This window comes from Semicossyphus pulcher, unplaced genomic scaffold (assembly GCF_022749685.1).
Source record: "Semicossyphus pulcher isolate SPU_LCO1_2020_fin unplaced genomic scaffold, fSemPul1.0.p SCAF_4, whole genome shotgun sequence".
In the NCBI taxonomy this organism is placed as follows: Eukaryota; Metazoa; Chordata; class Actinopteri; order Labriformes; family Labridae; genus Semicossyphus; species Semicossyphus pulcher.
Window position 1 is genome coordinate 32,525,488 of NW_027211715.1, and position 20,021 is coordinate 32,545,508.

Genomic DNA, 20,021 nt, shown 5'->3' on the forward strand with positions numbered 1-20,021 from the left:
ATCTGAATTATATATTAGAGCATCTCTGTTCACTGAATATTTAAATCCTTCCCCAGCTCCATTTCCCCCCCACACGGGCTCTAATATGACGTCTAAATGTGTATATTACTCTGTCAGACATTTATCTGTATTTACAATGTTGGACATTAAACTATATGTACATTATCTTTATTTACGTTTATAGAGCATTAATTCATATCTATGATGTTATTATATGGCATGTTTATTGGAATTTAATGTGTTTTTTTCTGCCTGCATCCACACAGACAACTGGAGGAAAACAATAGATAGAATTTGTCACCTTTGTGTTCCTCTCAACAACCTGATGAGTTCACTAACGCGTGAAATGCACACATCCTTCTATTATGAGTTTATCAATAGTTTATACCAGAGCTAATCCAACAACCAGTGAGGAGCCGGCTCCGTGGTGCTGCTGGTTGATGAGGCAGCAGCAGGAGCAGCAGGAGCAGCAGGAGCAGCTGACCTGCAGCCTTACATAATCATAATCATGCACAGAAGATCTTCCCTGCAGCCCCTATATCAACCCCCCGCTCTGCAGCTCTCGGCTGCCATTCATCAATGCTTCTGTTGCTCAGAGCAACAGGGACACATCTATCTCCTGTCTGCCGGAGAGCTGAGTGAACACATTACTACAGGAGGCAGAGGAGGGGGAGGGGGGGTAATGGTCGTCATGTGTTTCTCACCAGCAGAGGTCTGTTTGAACTTCTCGCTCTTCTTCTTCCTCCACTTCCAGGGTTTGAACAGACGTCCCAGGTTGGCAAATTTGCTCCGCCGCCGAATGGGAGGCGTGTGTGTGCCGGGAACCAGCGAATCAGAGCGCATCGCTGCCAACCTCTCCACTTCCTCAGCTGGAAAACAGAAGAGGAACAACAAGGTCATTAACAGGCAGGTAAACAACTCCTACAATAATGAAGCGTCACGCTGGCTCATGCAGGACACAGAAGTCCCACACGCCCAGCTGTGATCAGCTGACAGCCCACTCTGTGAGTCGTTGTTTTTAAATCAGTCACACACACACACACACACACACACACACACACACACACACACACACACACACACACACACACACACACACACACACACACACACACACACACACACACACACACACACACACACACACACTCACAACAAGGCGGTCCATTTAAAGACGCCTCCCTCCTCACTGGGAGCTGCCACACTCAGGCTGCTGCTGCTGCTGGTAAAGCTTCGCCTGCACCTTTCTCGTCTGAAGCGCTGTCCACCCTTGTTGACCAAGGAGGGCTTTCTGCATTGCACTACCTGTGTTGCCGTAGCATGCACATCACAGGTGTATTGGTATCGTGTATATGTTTAAGTTAGTGATGTGAAAACTTGGTTACAGAACATTTAATGCAGAAAACAATGCATGTGCTGATTTAGAAGTGGTTTCATCGTGCAGTTTGTCCGCAGAACAGGCTCCTACTCCATGGTTTACATCGTCTCAGCACGGCCTGCAGCACATGCAGCAAACCATCTCAGTTGAGCCAGGATTTAACTTTCCATGTGTAATAATGTCACATATTCTTAAATGAAGTAATTGTTGAAGAAAGCAGCCGTGTGAGTACCCTGAAGAACCCTGTAGAAAACCCTGCTGCATATCAAATCAAGCACGCTTTGAATGCTGCTTGTTGTTACGCTAAAACAGGAAGAGAGCAAGTCACCTGTTAATCTGAAACGTCATCGGTTGTTTAGGGCGAGGGATGTTCTGCAAGAAAAACTAACATGCAAAGAGGTCATGAAGCCTGTGTGTGCACGGCAAAGCAATACAATCAACTTGTTCAAGCGGCTGAAAAAACAGCATGAGGAGTGTATGGAGGCCAAGAGGAAGAACGAGCTACTCCCCGTCCTCGTCCAACGGCATCCGTAACAGAGACGCTGCTGTACAGAGACACCCTATCCCAAAGACACACTGACATTACCTAATCAATCTGCATTGCACTCTGCTTCTAGAAGAACAAAGTTAAATTAAAGAAGCAAATTTGAAGTTTTAGTTTGCTACAAAATTTGAACATGAGCCTGAATGCAGCACACGATGTTTGTTTATTTAAATGTCAAAATAGTCGTGATTATCATTTTGGCCGTCATCGTGCGGCCTTACAGGTTAAGAGTCCAAGGTGCCCTCTGCTATAAGACGTCCTGCCCTCCACATGACTCCTCATCTGTCACATGAAATCAATCCAGCACCCCCATAAATTCACCTGTGACACGTCCTTAATGACAGCGGTGCTCAGAAAATCAATCTGACTTTCATTTTCAGACCCACGTATGAAGTCATGCTAAATATAGAGGTTATTTAAAGGTGAGATAATGAGGTCAGGGTTTAAAGGACAGGTAACCGTCAGTTTTGAGTGGCTTTAAATGCTCATACTGCTTCTTTACTGGGATGCTGGGCTTCTTCAACCCACAGGAAAACAGACGATCACTCGTCTGTAATTGAAATGTCAGGGGACACATCCTCCCAGGGGGCTGTGCATAATCAAGTCAGGTAAAGCTCGTTTGGATCACACTTAATCACAGTAAGTTAAGACGGGGAAAAACTGGCAGAGCAAAGCTTCACTGAGGAAGAAAACCAGAGGCCGGGCCTGACGGAGAGGAATGAAACGGATCTGAGAAAGAAGGTAAACAAGAAGCGTTACGCTGAATTTCCACAACACATTCCTACTTTTCTAAACAAGTTTTCCCTCCTCCACTTTTTCCATTCACTGTGCCACTCTGAGCTGTCACGAGCCTACAGGGAGCTGTTTGAAAGGAATCACGCTGGAGGCTGTTTCTATACAGCGAGCTGCAGTTTTCCATTCGAAAATTACACCTTTCCCATTACACACAACATCGCCTCTACAGAACGAGGACGCGCGGCCCGAGCTGGAGGCGATGTATAAAAACCAGAAGAGGATGTAAACACACAAACGCACCAGCAGACGCACACAGATATACCACAGAGGACTGGAGCGATGTACACAAGCAGACGGGTCAGACACACAAGATTCAATTACCTCTTAAAGCAGCAGAGTCTAACTGAAGCCACAATGTCAACAAGGAGTGGCCCTGATGCTGGCTCATACGCAGCCTAGAGTAAAATGGATCCTGTGCGTCAGGGAGCACACACGACTGAAAGACACAATGCTGCATACAGACGTCGTGGTCCGATTACTGACACAAACCATGAGTGGAAGGAGAGAGAGGTTACAAACGCTGACAAGGCTGCACAACCCTCAAAACAACCAACATTTCATAACCCAGTACAGGTCATTTCATGTCCAGATAATGATATACTTCAGCATATATCAACTGGAATGTTCAGTCAACCAATAAATAGTTCATATAAAATTACAACATTGATGTTTTTATGTCTGTTTCTCACTTTTTTTTTACCCAAACCACAATGAGACAGATGCAGCTCATCTTTCATGTCAGGCTCCTTTGTCTTATCCGTCGTCACTCTGCGCCATGTTTGTTTGCAGCTCTGCAAACATTTAAGAGGGATGGGAAAAATCTGTTTTTCTCTGGTTCTTCTTTTTATAGGTTTGTGTTTGTGTAAAATGAACTTCTGTTTTATTGTAAACAACATTTCTCACTACTTCCAAATCAAATATTCTCATTCAGGTCTTTTGTTTGCAGAAAATGACGACTGGTCAAGAAAACCAAAAGATGCAAAAAAGATGTTTTTCAGAGCTCCAATAATGCAAAGAAACAAGTTCCTGTTCATGTTGAAACAACAGAACACTCATGTTTTAACTCAGGAAGAGTTCAAACATTAGTGTTCTGTTGTTCAGTGTTCTGTTGTTCAGATCAGTATCTGGTGGAATAACCTGGTTTTTAATCACAGCTCTCATGCATGCTCTCCTCCAGTCTGTCACAGAGCTGCTGGGGGACGTTAGGCCGCTCTTTGTTCGATGGCTTGTGACCGTCCACCATCCTCTCGATCACATTCAGGAGGTTTTCAGTGAGGTTCACATCTGGATTGGGCCGGCCATGACATGAAGAGAGAGACGCTGATTTAACTAACATTTGGAGTGGTGTCTTGTTTATTTCCGGAGCTGCAAACATGCTATTCAGAAGAACGCAAAGTCTCAAATGTGTCTGTAAAGAGTATAAATATGAGAAGAAAGGAAATAAACTATCAAACGTCTGCTGCTTTTCTAGAGTCACACAAAATATATCATCAGCCTGAACATAAGAGCCCATAAGGAAATTAATGGAAATATAAGAGATTTGAAGGAGGAAAAGAAACTCACTATTTCACTGTTGTGCCATCGGACGTGTAGATATCATAGATATCATTTTTATTTGGTTGCCACTGCAAAATGTGTTAAAGGAAATTTAAATGACAAAAGGTCATGGACATGAAAATATGTCCACAAATAATATGAATTTAATTTGAAAATGTCTCGAATCAAATATAATGAACATTTGTAGGAAGAAAATCACAAGGAAAAAAACATTTTTGTAACACAAAGGATTCCAGAAAAACGCTTTCCTTTGCTGTCTTGAAAATGAGCTAAAAATAGCTTTATAAAAGACCGCAAGGTAGCAAAACCAGATCTGCATCAAACACATCTTTTCTTGCCTCACCAACAACCTAACTTTCAATCTAATAACAAAGAAACCTGTCACGTAGCTCTGAAGAGACATCGTGATAACAAACTGAACTATGAGTGTAACAACAACCAGACACATGGGACTGAAACGTGTCCTCTGTGAGTGAATCTGAATCAACTGTCAAGTGCTGAAACTTGGAATTAAATCATCTTCTTCTGATTATTCTTTGATAAGAAGTCTTCAGTAAATACTTTCTACTATACTTATTGTGCAGAATGAATCCTTGATTTTCAGGATAAAATTACCACAAATAAAAGCTGAACATGATGTCAGAGGTGAGGAGGGAAAAACAAATCACTGTGGATCAGTGAGCCGCTGCAGACAGGAGGAGATGTCAGGGTTGAGGTGGCCTTGTTACGACAGAGATGTCAGTTCGGATCTACACCAGCTACGATGGAGAGGCCCCCTTCAACAACAACATCCAACCCTCTACACCCCAAACCCTCTCCACCTCCCCTCCTGTGAGAACAACAGCTTCAGTCTGTGGTTTCTCCGTGTCGCACCCTGGTGTGAAGATCGGAGCGCTCACGGAAACCTTCCCTGGACAAATAAAGGAAGAGTTTCTCTTAAAGTCTAAAAACCCATGACATGAAGTCTTCGGTCTGCTGTTCAATCATGTGTCTACGAAACATCTTACTTTTAAGCCCCTTTCCCACTGGTCAAAAAACCCGCTAACACCCGGCTTTTTTGCTTAGTGGGAAAGGTTACAATCTGCATTCAGACCCATTCAGGTAATTATCGCCTCAGCTCCGATCGGCAATGATGGGAACACAAAACCCGGGTCGACACGCTTATCTCTGCACCCTTTCCAGCACAACGCGCATTGAAGTTCTGGCCGCTGTCGTGTAAATACAGAAGAACAACATACAACAGTAAATTTGTTCTTTGTTTCGTGCAAGATGCAGCAACACTGAGGTGAGAGAGCTTCTGCTGATCCGAGGGGAAGAAGAAATAAGGCCTCAGTTTGTTTTTTTTGTGACGTCAGCAGAAAAGAGAGCGAAAGGAGGATACTCCACTGGCAATGGGAAAAGAGACAATCGGCATTTATTAGCGGGTCTTCCCGGTTCTGAAAAACCTGCGTCAACATGCTAATTTTGGTGGGAAAGGGGTATTAATGACTTACGTCACATTTTTGAGGGGTCATGTTAGCACTGTGTCATCAGATGTAGCAGAGCATCAAAGTTAATACCTCTGCATTGTGAAATCACAATAGACATAGAAAAGGTATATTTTATATTCGAACACAAAGCCATCGCTATCGGTCGAGCTTTAGCAAACATGCAGAGCCATCTCTGGTTGCAGCTTTTCAAACTATTACTTGTACGGCTTCTTATTATTGACTGAGCGTGTTTTGGCTGTTGGGCTGCTGGTGGGATAAAAACAGACGTCTGAAGACAGCATCTTAAACTCTGGAAAGCTGGGGTGAACATTTTTCGCTCTTCCACGACATGTCTTTACTCTTTTCTTGGCCTTGCCTCTGGTAAACAGAGTCCAGGTGTCCGGTCTGTGCAGCAGTGAGTCAGAGGGCTCAGACTCACACTGCAGGGAGACATTCTTCAGCCAGACCCCCGGTCTGTTTACCTCCACTGACTCACTCAACAACAAGCTCAAAGCAGCAGAAGAAGAGAGGCCGCTGCCAGGCTGCAGACCGCTCACTCTATCAGCTGACTAATGCAGGTTATTGCTCCGCTCGTGTGTCTGCATCTGTTGTTTTTCATGGGTTTATTTTTAAAGGGACTGAGCTGTGATGAATACTGACAACGATCCTGCTTAGGAAATATGTCTTGACCAGGAGCATCGATCTTCTGCATGACTGTATTGATCTGTGGTTGGAAACAGATTTTCTTGAACTTGTCAATCAGTCATATAAATGCCCTGGTTATAGATTGTCCGTCAACGGGAATTAACAGTTTCCAGGTTGCCATCAGCCACCAATTTGAGAAACTGGAAAACAATTCTTGGCAAATAAGAAACAGAGAGAGTAAACAGCAAACATGCAACCCAAAGTATAAAGATTTGTTGGTTAAGATGAGGTGAATAAATGTGAATGCGGACAAACAAGGAAAACATTTGAACTCAGCTGCACCACTGATACTGTGTTTTAATGAAATTAAAGTCTGGGGCGCTGGTTCAGCTCAGCCGGTAGCCCACAGGGGCAAAGTCTGCGCAGCTAAGATTCAAATGTTCTAAAATATCAAATAAAACAAAAAAACTGACCTATAACTGCAGAGTCTTAAAAACTCAAAATATAGGGCGACTAAATTGCAACTATATTTCAGTTTCAACCATTTTTACACCGTTAACAAGTTTCTTTTAAACCCTGAATGACTAAGAATGTCATTGGCCTGTTAATTGACAAGCACTGGATTGTTTTTAACCAAGAATTATGAATTATGATTTTATATTGTTTTATGTTATTATTTTTATTTATTTATTTCATTTATTTTTCTCTTTATTTGCATTGCTTATTGCTCCGAATGCCTCTGTTCCTGTTTTGTCAATTGTCTTCTTTGGCCTCATTGTTGAGAGTTCCTTAAATCTGTTTTGTATTCAGTAATCCTCCTGAGTTCCTGCCTTTGCTTTGTCTGTCAAAGCACTTTGTAAACATTCTGTTTTTAAAGGTGCTATATAAATAGAGTTATTATTATTATTATTATTATTATTATTAAGAAAATATGACATAAACTTGTCGTTTTCAGGTTCTTAAATTTAAAGATTTGCTTCTTTCTTTTTTTTTAATATCATAGTTATTCGAAAATCTTTCAGTCTTGGGTTGTATGTTTGTATTGATAAAATAATCACTAAAACTTTAGGCTAGTTGTAGCTAAAATTAAAGTTATGGTCGGTCAATCGACTGTTTTTGATTTGCTTTAATTATATTATTACTGAAACGTATCGTCTCGTGCTGAAGTATCGACTCACAGCGTTTTAAGAAGCTTTCTGCGTCTCTGTGTCGATCTTAGACGTCAATAAAAAGAGATTTTCCAACCAAAGCAACTAGTTAATTAATTGGACAAATTCTTTGACCCCAAATATTGATCAAGTCAATTGACTTAAAACTAATCTTCAAAAATGCTGATCATTTGTAAGTGACGTCATTTTCAAGTTAAAAATAACCCAGTCTTTGCTCCAGCTTCTCATCTGAGAAGATTTCTGCTTTCTAGTGTTTTACTTTAGAGCTGCAACGATGGATTGATCGGACAATCCATCGTTGCCTACTTTTTAGGTTAATTAATTGCCAACAATGATATTCAATTTATGGTTTGAGTGATATTCCAAGAAAAAAAGAACTCAAGATTCACAGATTCCAGCTTCTTACATGTGAATATTTCCTGGTTTTGGACGTTTTGTGAGTAAACATAAAATCTTTGGGTTGAGGACAAAACAAGGAACATTAAGATGTCAGCTTTTGCTCTGTAGGACATTTTTATGATATGTTATCGACTAAGCAAATCCAAGATTGATTTAAATCAGAGAGTGATTAATGACTAATAAAATTAATAATGAGTTGCAGCCCTGCTTGAGGTCTTTTGGTGGGAATCAGCTGTAACTAATCATTGCTGAAGTGATATCCACATCTCTAGCTCAGAAATATGGTAATTACTTGGCACTAAATGATCTTCTGCATAATTGTATTAATCTGTGGAAAGATATTAACACTAACACGCTTAATTTTGCCATTAAATGGTTCATAGATTAAAAATATACTAGTATTTCAGCAAAGTATGAGCCAAACGTGAACCAAAGGACAAAAATGCAAGCAGGGACGCAAAAATTAAACCACACAATCAAATAAGCTGAATATAAATTAGATATCTTAAAGCAACATGTATAATACTTCGACTGAAAATAAAACCAAATACAAGAGACTAAGAAATACCAGCCAGCGCTTTAACGGTCAGTAAATATAGTCAATATAAACGACCGTTAGAGCTGTTCCCGGTGATGTAGAGCTGATTCCCCCCGGGTAAAGCAGGCAGGGAGCCGTAATCGACACATGACAATAATCATTTAAAACCAGAGGAGTAAAAACACCTCCTGCTCCTTCTCCCTCCCACCCTCCCTCCCTGTCTCTGTAGTAGTAAACGGAACCGGGTCGTCTCACCGTCCGGCGGCTCGGCTCCCCGGCAGTTGCTGCAGATGTGTTTGATCTCTTTTCCGATCTGGCAGTGGATCATGAACGGCATGTTGTTGTTGTTCGCGGCGGGCAAATGATGCGGCTGCTGCTGACCGTCGGAGCTGCTGCGGGTCTTGATCCTGGTCAGGCAGAAAGCTCTCCTCCTCTTCCTCGGTTTCTGCTCCTCGGACGCGGGCACAGCAACAGATGAGGAACCGGTGGTGGCAGAAGAACCGATTCCGGACCATGAACGCATCACGTCCCCTCCATAGCCCGCCATGTTTGAGCCACTGGACTGCAGGGGATGGACCCTCTTGCCCTCTGCTCCGGTGGAGGGATTTCAACTGGTTTGCAGGCAGCTCTGTCCACTACTAACAAGTCAACCATATTGACACAAAGACTTCCGGTCTTATCTTACAAAATAAAAGCATCTTGACTGAGCTATAATGTATGGGGAATTGTAATGAGCAACTTTTGTTTTTGTATTCATTGCGGAAATAATCGGAAAGTAAATGGATAAAGAACAATTGTTAGCTGCAGCCCTGCTATAAACAATTTAGGAGTCCCTTTGCATACTCAAGCAGAAATGTATTGGAATATTTTGTCGTCCACTGTGTTGTCTCAACAGCATTGAACTTTTTATTGGGGGTTTTTTTTATTTTTTTTTTATTGTTGCTAGACCGATACTCAGCACTAGTAAATTCATTACTCTATAACATTTCAATAAATGAATTGCATAAATAACATACACAGTTTTATGACAGAAGAAAATACTGACCGCCATGCCCTTCTGTCAGTTAATGTTCTGACCACGGATGTGTTACAAATTAAATTACAATGACAAACCACAGGAAATGTCAACAGAAGAAGGCTACAAAGCAAACACTGGCAGTCCTGTTGTCCTGTGAGACTGCTTGTGCACAAGTAAACACGACATTATAATATTAAGTAATTTCATGTGAGAACTTGATTTAGCAATTGTGGTTGCCATAAATCCCTGCTGCATTCAGGAGCAAATGTATCTTTTAAAAAATAATTTTCTTGCCACTGAAAGGGTTCTGATATTTCTTTTAAAACAGAATGTTCAAACATGGTGATTAAGATGTTTTACTGTAAATTAAACACATAATATTTAAATATTTAAATCTGATCGCCACTTCGATTTAATATAAAAATATATATAATATAAAACAGAAACCGAAGATGTTCACAACTTCTCTGGATCTTAATACGTGTGCAAAAATCAATACATTTCTCCTTTTTCTCTTAATTTATTTTGAAGGCTTAAACTGCTTCCGGTTTTGGTCTTTCTCGCCGGCTGGATTTGACGTAGATTAGCGTCTGAGCAGATTCAGCCAATCATGGCTCGCTGTTGAGTGTTAGCCTAGCGGCACCAGCCAATGAGCTTGCAGCACCGCGAGATTTAATTTAAACATCTGAGATTAAAAAAACTACAAATTACGCGTATTGTTGTCGTCTTTTATCATGAAGTTAATTATTCTGTATTCATGTGAATGTACTTTTTTATTTCTACGTGCTTTATTTCTAGCTGATTGTTTCTTTAAATGTGTTGCATATTGACAGAACGGTTCTACAACAACAACAACAACAGCAACAACAATTAGCACAAACTATATTTGAACTATAACATTAGGCTTACTTATCTTGATCTTAACCTGCCTCCACCCTTACTACAAGCAACTTATAAAAACACATTTAAATGTGCTTCAAAACAATGTAATTTAATTTAATTTATTCAATTGAAAAATAAAATCCTATCCTATCCTGCCATGATTAAAAATCTTTAAACACATTAATACTCCACTTAGATTGGCTCATATGGGGTTAAAAGCCCAGTAATAACCAGATACAAAGTCATAGTGAGTCTTGACAGTAATTAAGTAAAATTAATATGATCTTTATTGAAAACTAATGAAACACCAAGAGTGAGACTGTTTCCACTTTTACACTGGAAAGTCTGATCGTTTGAAATCTGCTCCAATAAAAATATTAAAAACTTAAATAAGAGAAAGACAGGGGTGAAAAATATTGGATGGAATTAGTTTGCTACTCTCAACAGAAGCTCATTAATGCAGTTTTTCAATTTCTAAGTGGAAACAGCGCTCGAATCCCCTGGTAATGATTATGAATTTTGTACTGCATCTCATTGTCTCTGCTTAATTTCAAATGCTACAAAAACAAGAGTAAAAAAAAAACAGGCGTGCACAACAGCTTCAACATTCATGGAGGATGAAAGCAAGTCACATTTCACACAACAACAAAATTAAGTCAACACACTTCTGAGAGACGCACTCGGTTTTGATCTGCGGAGGCCAATGAAGGGTCACAGCTTGTAGTTACACGTCTGTTCCAGCAGGTGGAGCTAACTGACAAGGTATACTGGTGGAATTAATTTGTCTGTCTGAAAAAACAGTGACAGACTCTGAGCTACAGGGTGCAGACTGGTGAGGAGGAGTCGATGTCTGCATGTAATCACAAGCGACTCTGAGCTGCACAGAAACCCTCAGCTGTGTGTTTTTTAATCATTTTACTCATGTAAATAGTGTGTACGTTTCTGTTCATGTCTTTTATGCAAGATCAAAGGAATACCCTGCAGTGTCCTTTCTGCAGACGATGACTCAGAAAGGCTTTCGTACTCAAAGTGCAAGGTTGTGTATCACAAGATGAAAGAGGAACAGTTAGTGAGCAGGCCTCCTGTCCGGAATGAGTACTCCTCCTTTAATAAAGTATCAGACCTGCAGTAAAGACCAATGGGCATGAAGCCAACAGGGAAGTGTCAAAAGACTGCAGTTCCTCTAGTGGCCACTTGAGGCTGGCTCAAAAAGCGAGTGAATTCCCATCAGGCCCCATGTTAAAATGTCCAAACACGTTTAGGGCCTGCTACAAAAAAAACAGTTTTAGTCTCTGTAGCAATTTTTTTCATGTCATGTGTTAGGTGAATTTTTATGCATCTCACCAGCAGTGTAAATTTCTTCAATAATAATAATGACGAAAAATGTTTGTTAACGATCTTTTTTCCACGAGGAAGACGAGACGAGCTAAAAATAGATTGTTGATGATAAAAACTCTGACGACAGGCATGTCTTGTTTTTGTTAATGAGTCGCGACTAGACTAAAATGTTGGGGGGCTGTCTGACATTTAAAATGCATATTTCCCCCCACTGTGCGTCTAATCTGTCTGTCAAAATACAAGCAATTCATTCCTGTAACTGGGCATCCTGGTTGGAGACAACAGGTATCACAAAGGTGGTTGTGAACATTCTCTGTTAACCAAGGCTTTCTGCTTCAGGCTCTGAGCGCGCTCACAGAAAAAGGGGCTTTTTACGTCATTTGATGTTTCTTCCTAACAAAAAAGGAGCGATCATCGGCCGTCTGCTTCAGTCAGACTGTTTAAATGAGAAGCAATGATGAAAAGAAACCTATAGATGCTGTGTCCTCATCGTTCTGTTACTGTTTGGATGAATTTAAAGTGTTAAGGTATAAACGAGAAGAGGGACACTGGAGGGGGGTCATATTTTCTCAAGAGAGAAAACGTTTGGACTAAAAGTAATGACTAAAATGTGATGACTTTTTATTGACTATAACTGGACTAAAATATTTTGAGTTTCCACTCAACTAAAACTATAAATGGTAAAAATGACAAATATGTGACTAAAACTAAAAAGCATTTTCGTCTGAAGACGAGGACTCAAATTAACACTGCTCACCAGTTTAAATTAAACAAGTCATACACAATTAGGGGCGTGGTCTCTGAGTGACAGCTTAGAGCTATTAGCAGTCTGCTCGATGTCACCCTGCTAATCTATCAGCCGTGTTTGTGGTGTCGGTGCCTTTTGGAAAGATTTCATGCAAATATCAGATAAATAATACATCTATTAGCAGATAACAATGTCTGCGCTCACAATACCTGGCTTGTTAGCTTGTTCAGTGTTTCTCATAAACTGATTTACTTGTGCAGAGGAGATTGCTGTTGGCTTCCCACAGCTCTCTTACCCCCTTTGGTCTGATAAATAAATAACTGGTCAGCTACGACCACAAACAGAATAGCACATTGTCAGCTAATTAGCCAGCTAATCAATAATCCACTGGCATATAAATCTTTGATAACTGGGTTTTTGCCAACCCCTCGCTCTTCTCCAGCGCCACCCTGTCTTCCAAATACTTTCACTTCTGGCTGCAGAAAACCAACATGGCGGCGGCCAAAATGCCAAACACGAGGCTTCAGAAAGGAAGTTGAGAAGCAAGTTGGTGACAACACATTCACTTTATTTGCTTTTGCTTATTTGCTATTTGCTTACAACCTTTTTAAATGGATGAGACAGTAAACCCACAGCTGCTTGACTGAAGAGGAGGCCCAGTCAGACGGACAATCTTTGCTCCCCATCTCAAGTACCACACAGGTCTCCTTCTCTGCTGAGTCTCTCGGTGTTATTGTGATGACTGGCCTGATCCATACCACTCCCTGACTGGTTTTGCTTTCTCTAATGAGAAGGAGATGTGAGATTAAAGCACTGCTGGTGTGAGTTTCATCGATAAATCCATAGTCTCACTCTCTTACACACAGGCTGAGACTCACAGTTTGTCTCGTGTGCCTGGAAGCTGCAGCTGGTGGGACTGCAGGTATGATTCATGTCCTCATTGTTTTCCATGTCTGATGAATGCAGACTTCAGTACCCATTCACACATGAAGTATTTCAGTTGGCTGAGTTTGTGTTAAAGGCTTTCCGACAGCGGAGCAGGAGGCTTTGTGTTTGAGGTTTTTCAGACTTTATGAGACATTGTTTGATATATTTTGAGGCGTAACTGTTCTTTTGTTTTTCATTCTGTCGTTGTTGTTTGTTTTGTTTGTAGTGTCTTGTAAGCCCATGTGGGCTGGGCACATTTCTGTGCACGACACGATGAAATAAACCAATAACTAACTAACTAACATATTACCTGAAGTGACACAGGAGAGCATCGATTGGTCTAAACTTCACTTCATTTTTCTGTGAAGGTACTCGTTACACTCTTTGGTGCAAACTTAAAAACAAGTCTACCTTTCGAGCTGTTGGAATGATTGCCTTTAAATTTGGTACAGATATTTATGACACCCTGAGGATGAATCCTGATGACTTTGGGGAGACTCTGACTTTCCTTTATTATTCAGCAAATCGAAATGTGTCTTTGAAAAGTTTGCTAACCTCTGCTTTAGAGTACATCAAGGACAAGTACCACTGCTCTTAACAAAAAACATCCCTATCAGCCTCAGCTTTACCTTCTGTATAGTGCTAACTGTTAGCATGCGAACATGCAAACCAAAAGCTGTGTCTCATTCAGGGGCTGCAGCCTTCGAAGGGCGCGGTCTACAGAGGCCTCTGTAGATGCTAAAGCTGAACTGAAATACGACGGCCTGGTCTACGGAGGATTTCCTGTTTGCGTCACCAGCTGTGCACCCTTAGCCTTGCATCACCAAACGCCGTTGCTGTCACCTAGCAACATTTAGCTAGTGGGCTAACTAGCTAGCATGACTAACGTCACGTTACTTATACTGATAATTTGTTTCAAAGCCCCTTTCATTTTTTTTACATTTGTATCGCAACTATTCGATTGAGTTGAAACCAAAAACTTTAAAGTGTATTTTCTGCCGCGTAAGAGTCCGCCATCGCGTTTGATTCGGCGCGCAATGAATCTCAGGATACGTTGGGCCACGAAGGATGACCTGATGGATCCTTTGTGGCCCGGGAAAAGGAGGACGCACCTGAAGAAGCCTCCGAATTGGGACAGCCTTCGATGCACCGCTGTGACCAATCAGCCATCAAATACGCCCTTCAAAGGGTGCAGCCCCTGGATTTTCGGAGTTTGAGGTTTGAAGTTTTTCCTCGCCAATGTGCCGAATGTTGCTAAGTGCGGCTCATGGTGATTCATGTTGGGTCTCTCTCTCTAAACAATATAACAAAGAGTACGGCCTAGACCTGCTCTTTTTGTAAAGTGTCTTGAGATAACTTTGGTTGTGATTCGGCGCTATACAAATAAAATGTGATTTGATTTATTTGATTGATTGGGACAGAGCTAAAGACTGCAGACACTCTCATACAACAACGGATAGCTGGGGATCAAATCACAAGCCCTGTGATCAGTGGACGACCAACTCTAACTACTGAGCTACAGTTGTTTTAAATGCAACTCATAACTATGTATGTATTTCTTTACAAATGATGGCTTAAAATATGGCATAGTGTGCTGCCGTAAATCACCACGAGCCTCATCAAGCGTTAGAATGTTTTGCCCTGCATGTCTTCAGGTTAATAATGGCTCTAAGTTTGTTCGGTAGTAGCACACAGCATGCTTCATTGAAATGCTGCAGCTGAGTGCAGTGCAGTGCAGTGTTCAATGAGGTAATGTCCAACAGTCTGTGAGGAAATCAATACACCAGTATGTCCAAACACAACTCCTGCATGCTGTATATGAATATTAATGCACTTTTTTTTACCTACTTGTTTATACAAAGTTCTGTTTATTTTTACGTATCTTTTTTCCCCTCATCTTCGCCTGCATGTCTATTTCTATCTTCATGTAAATTTTGTGTGAGAACACTGAGAGCAACTTCAGATTCCTTGTTTGTGTGCACATACTGCTGATTCAGATTATTACAATGAAAATGCTCACACAGCATGCTAATTATACGGCTAAACTTTGTCGTATTTTTACCTCTTCTGAACCTGAGCACTACACCTCATTTCATTCCTTCCTCTGCTTTGTTAAAATGTCTTTCCATACCCAGAACCGCCTGAAAAGAAACACAAGAAATGGAGCTGCATAGCGGGGACGTTGTGGGTGGATGTCATTTTGTTTCAGTCCTCAGACAGGCTTCCTGTTCCCTGCACAGACGAGGGGCTCAGTGGGGGCACAAAGGTTTTGGCAGGTTACAGCTCAATGTGCTGCTGACAGTAATAGACTTCATGCCTGGATGTGTCTGACAAGTCAGCGTGATCCCCTGAAACATACTAACATCCACATACAGACAGGTGTGGATAAATGCACACATACATGATCTCCTGTGCAGCATCTAGTTAGACCGCAGGTGTGCCTGTCACATCAGAGATGACAGCGTATCATCTGCGAGGCAGCCTGTGGCCTTTACAGCTGTCAGGTGGTTGTCGATCTGTGACACTGAGCTCTTTACTTCTGTCCCACTGTAAACCATCCTGTCCAACAGCATCCACCGTGTGGTGCATTCCCCCACTCCGTCCTGACCACAGCGGCACAAAGCAAACCCTACACAACCCACCGAGTTTCTTATTTATGTACCTTTTTTATCCTGTGATAAAAATCTCATATCGGCCTCGACTTAATCAATCTCGCCTCTACCTGTCTGAGACGTGATTCCCGCGGTGAGGTCTGTCTGGCAGGGCGAACCAGATTTACACTTGGAGGAGACACATTATGACACTGAAGCTTGTTAAAGGAGAATTCTGGTATTTTTAAACCTGGGCCCTATTTTTAAATACATTTCGCGGTCTGAATAACATATGGTATTAAAGGTTCTGGAGCTCCAGAAGATTGCTTCAGCCGGCAGCACAGGCTGCATAAAGAAGTGGACGAAAACCTGCAGGGGGCATCCTGCTGGCCAGCTGTATGGAACCAGATGTGAGAATAATCCTACGTCTCAGCTGATTTATCACCTCAGTAAAAAATGTCCCAAACACTTTTTGGTCTAAATCTCTAGTTTAAATGATGTTCACTTAGTAAACAATGGTTCCATTTAGAGTAAAATAGATGTTAAAGTAGGATATGCTTTAGGGTGTGGCTACTAAAGCGACCTGTCCATCAGCATAAATGCACTAAATGTACTTATATAGAGCTTTTCTAGGCCTGCGACCACTCAAAGCTACATGATCCGTTCACCCATTCACACACATGGCACTGATTTTGGCTATGCCACCGGGAGCAATTTGGGGTTCAGTGTCTTGCCCAAGGGCACATGTAGGCTAAGGGAGCTGGGGATCTAACCACCAACCTTCCAATTGAAAGATGACCGACTGAGACACAGCCGCCCCTAATAGACAGAAGCATAGCAGTGCGCATCAACCCTGTCGTCCAAATATGGTCACTTTTGGCTCCAAAAAACAACAAGATGACGGCACCAGAAACACCAACACAAGGCTTCAAAAGGGAGGTTCACAAACCAAGGTGCTTACCTCTACCTCTATTATACAGTCTATGGCCGATGGAGAGGGGTCCACTAAAAGTGCAGGCTTTTCTTCCCACAGAGAGGCTGAGATTGTTATCTTAAGTGTCTGACAACATTACAGAGGTAGACCTTATTTGTTAAGATAAGTTGCTTCTTTTGAAACCAGAAACATCCGTTACACTGCTCCCTTCAAAGCCACCAGACTCCACTGACAAAAACAGGAACTTTACCTTGCAGAAAATTATGTTCCTGATCTGTGTTTGTATTTTTGGTTGACTTTAGCTTGACTGTGTTCTTGTGTTGTGTTGAATCCAATCTAACAAACTGTTGAGACAGCAGTAGACCAGCAACACCCTTGTTCTGCAAGGTAAGATTACCCTTTTTATTAATGGAGTCTGGTGGCTTTGAATGAAGTGATGTTGCTGAATAGCTTCATAAAGGGTATACTTTTGTAGTAATCCTTTCTGTAACATTTTCAGACAGTTTTAATAACAATCTGAGCCTGTCAGGGGAACAAACAAGTACTTTTAGTGGACGGGCTTTCATCAGGCGCTGAAAAATGCCCTTAAATTCTTTCTCCTTCTGAGCCTTTGTAAACGTTCTTTAAAGAGTGATGTTTAAATAAAGTTTGTGTGCTAACTTTTACATTGTAAAATCAAGAAAACTGATTATTGATCAGGCTCCAGAGGTCATGTGTTTGGCCTCTCCAGCACCCCTCTAACTGTTGAATGAAAAGGCCATGATCGATAGCAGCACTGTAGCTGCTCCCTGAATGATGGTTAACCAACGATTCACAGACCTGCTTTTAAACCTTTGCCTTTAAGCTAAATGCTGCTGCCTTTAACATGTAGCTATTAACGCACTGATGCTCCCCTCCCAGAGGGAGCGTCTACAAAGTGTGGACTAAAATATCGCTGCTCCTCTTTAACGAGTCGGTGAGTATGTGCTGAGGATTTGAGATCTTTTTAACTCAGATTAACACAAATTGTTTCTGTTGAGTTTCCGTTCACACTTTGAATATGACATTCACGTCCATTGTTTCAGGACGGTGACTGCAGCAAAAAGAACTCAAAGCAACATCATGCCCGGAAACCTCTCGTGCTAAGAGGTGTGACTCATGGAAATGACTGTCTCTATATGATTAATGTCACACTGAATAAGCACATAACCTCCCCTCTTCTCCATGACCCTCTTGTCTATTTCTGATGACCATCCATTTCCCCAAATATCACCTTCTCATCCAATCTGGGCTTCTATTTCTATGAGGCAAAAATTATTAATCATCCTCCGGCCTTTGATGGTGCTGCTGCTAATTTGGGCGCACTACGATCCTGACAGAGATTTAGTGTGCAATATTAATGTGGCACTCTGGCGCTGAGAGGTGGAGACCGGCTGTGTGGAGTCTAACGCAGACTCCCTCTGCCATTTAATCTTCGTCACTCTGCTACTTCTACCCCCGTTCTCACACCAGGTCACCTGTCCACCCACCACGTCTCTGATTAAGACTGTAGCAATGTTAAATGTGAGGGGGACAAACGCACACACGCAGCTCTGGGTGTTCCTGGGTGACAGGAGTTAATTGTTTTGATACGGGAGCCTGCTGAGCACAGTGGATGTAAGAGGATAAACACGCAGAGTATTGTACATGATGAGTTGCACAGCAGGGATGTTATAACTCCACACTTCACCAAACTTCACAGCGTCGCTCATCAGGAGACATACAGAGAGTCAGGTGGGGCAAAGAGCTGCGATGCACAATCCATTATCGACACCGCTCATCCAGTTCAGGGTCACGGGGGGGCTGGAGCCGATCCCAGCTGTCATTGGGCGAGAGGCGGGGTTACACCATGGACACGTCACCAGTCAATCACATGGCTGACACAGAGGCAAACAACCTTTCACATTCACACCTACGGGCAATTTAGAGTCACCTGTGAACCTAAGGAGCATGTCTTCGGACTGTGGGAGGAAGCCGGAGTACCTGGAGGGAACCCACGCACGCACGGGGAGAACATGCAAACTCCACACAGAAAGGCCCACTGCAACCAAACCAGGATTCAAACTAGGAACCTTCTAGCTGTGAGGTAATAGCGCTAACCACTGCACCACCTTGGACGATATTTGATTGAAACTATATGTGTGACCAGGTGTCTGTTTTTGGTTAATCAAGCAAATAAAATACCAAACAAGTCAAGGAGCATTTTGATTAAATCTCCTGCCTCGAGAAATACAAACTAAAACAACGAGAGATTCATACGCCGCTGAAAATAGTCCCCCAACAAATGCACAATTTCCTCATTGATAAAACCTAAAACCTTTTCAGGAAATTACTAAGACTTTTTAAAATTCAAACTACATATTGAGGATTTATATGTTGGAACCAATGAGGTGGAAGCCACAAAGAGGGTAGGGAGGTCAGAAAGTATAGTGAGACGGTGGTTCCTAAACTTTTTCTGCAGCTCCCCCTTTGGTAGATAAAAATATATCCACTAACACACGCTATCAGAGCTGCTCCTCGATATTGAATCATAACTGCGCCACGCAATGGTGTTGACAAAGGGATAGCCTGAAGTTTGCTGACTGTCGCTTAATCAGTCACAGGTTAAACCACAATAGCATCAATAGGTCGTATTAATCCCTCAGCTAAAGTGTGCAGCTTTGTGAGCTACTTTATAAGAGGCGACTTGAGCATTTGATGGCACAGATGCAACTGTAGTAAAGCCACTCTGTTGGGCAGGACAGTTGAGACGTTTCTTTCTGAAGAAGCTCTGTGCCTTTGTAGGACGCTATCTGCTTCTCCAATGGGCCCTGGAAAAACCTCCGCCAGACGACGTAAAACGCGTCATCTGGCAGAGGCTGTGGAGCTCGCTAAACTACACTTCCTCTATCTAGGATGCCCGCCTCCGATGTCATGTCTCGTTCTTGGACTGCAGACCTGAAGATTTTTTTAGACAATCCACCGATATATTCTCGTCATATTTCAGATTCTGTCCCGCTCTGACCCATCGCCTGCAGCGATCAATGTCCTTGACTGGAAAACGGTAGTATTTCACTCCAGCGTCTCTCACT

General features: G+C 42.0%; 1 protein-coding gene across 3 annotated transcripts in view; it reads right to left on the minus strand.

Annotated features, from left to right (window-relative positions):
* phactr1 (phosphatase and actin regulator 1) overlaps window positions 1-20,021 on the minus strand; it is a 41,321-nt gene that overhangs the window by 11,489 nt on the left and 9,811 nt on the right. For 2 of the 3 annotated variants that reach the window (XM_069679834.1, XM_069679833.1), the window contains exon 2: window positions 705-869. In XM_069679834.1, coding sequence (XP_069535935.1) covers window positions 705-869 — 165 coding nt within the window. Of the gene's footprint in view, window positions 1-704; window positions 870-8,749; window positions 9,042-20,021 lie in introns of those variants that run through there. The other variant, XM_069679832.1, reaches the window with a different exon arrangement.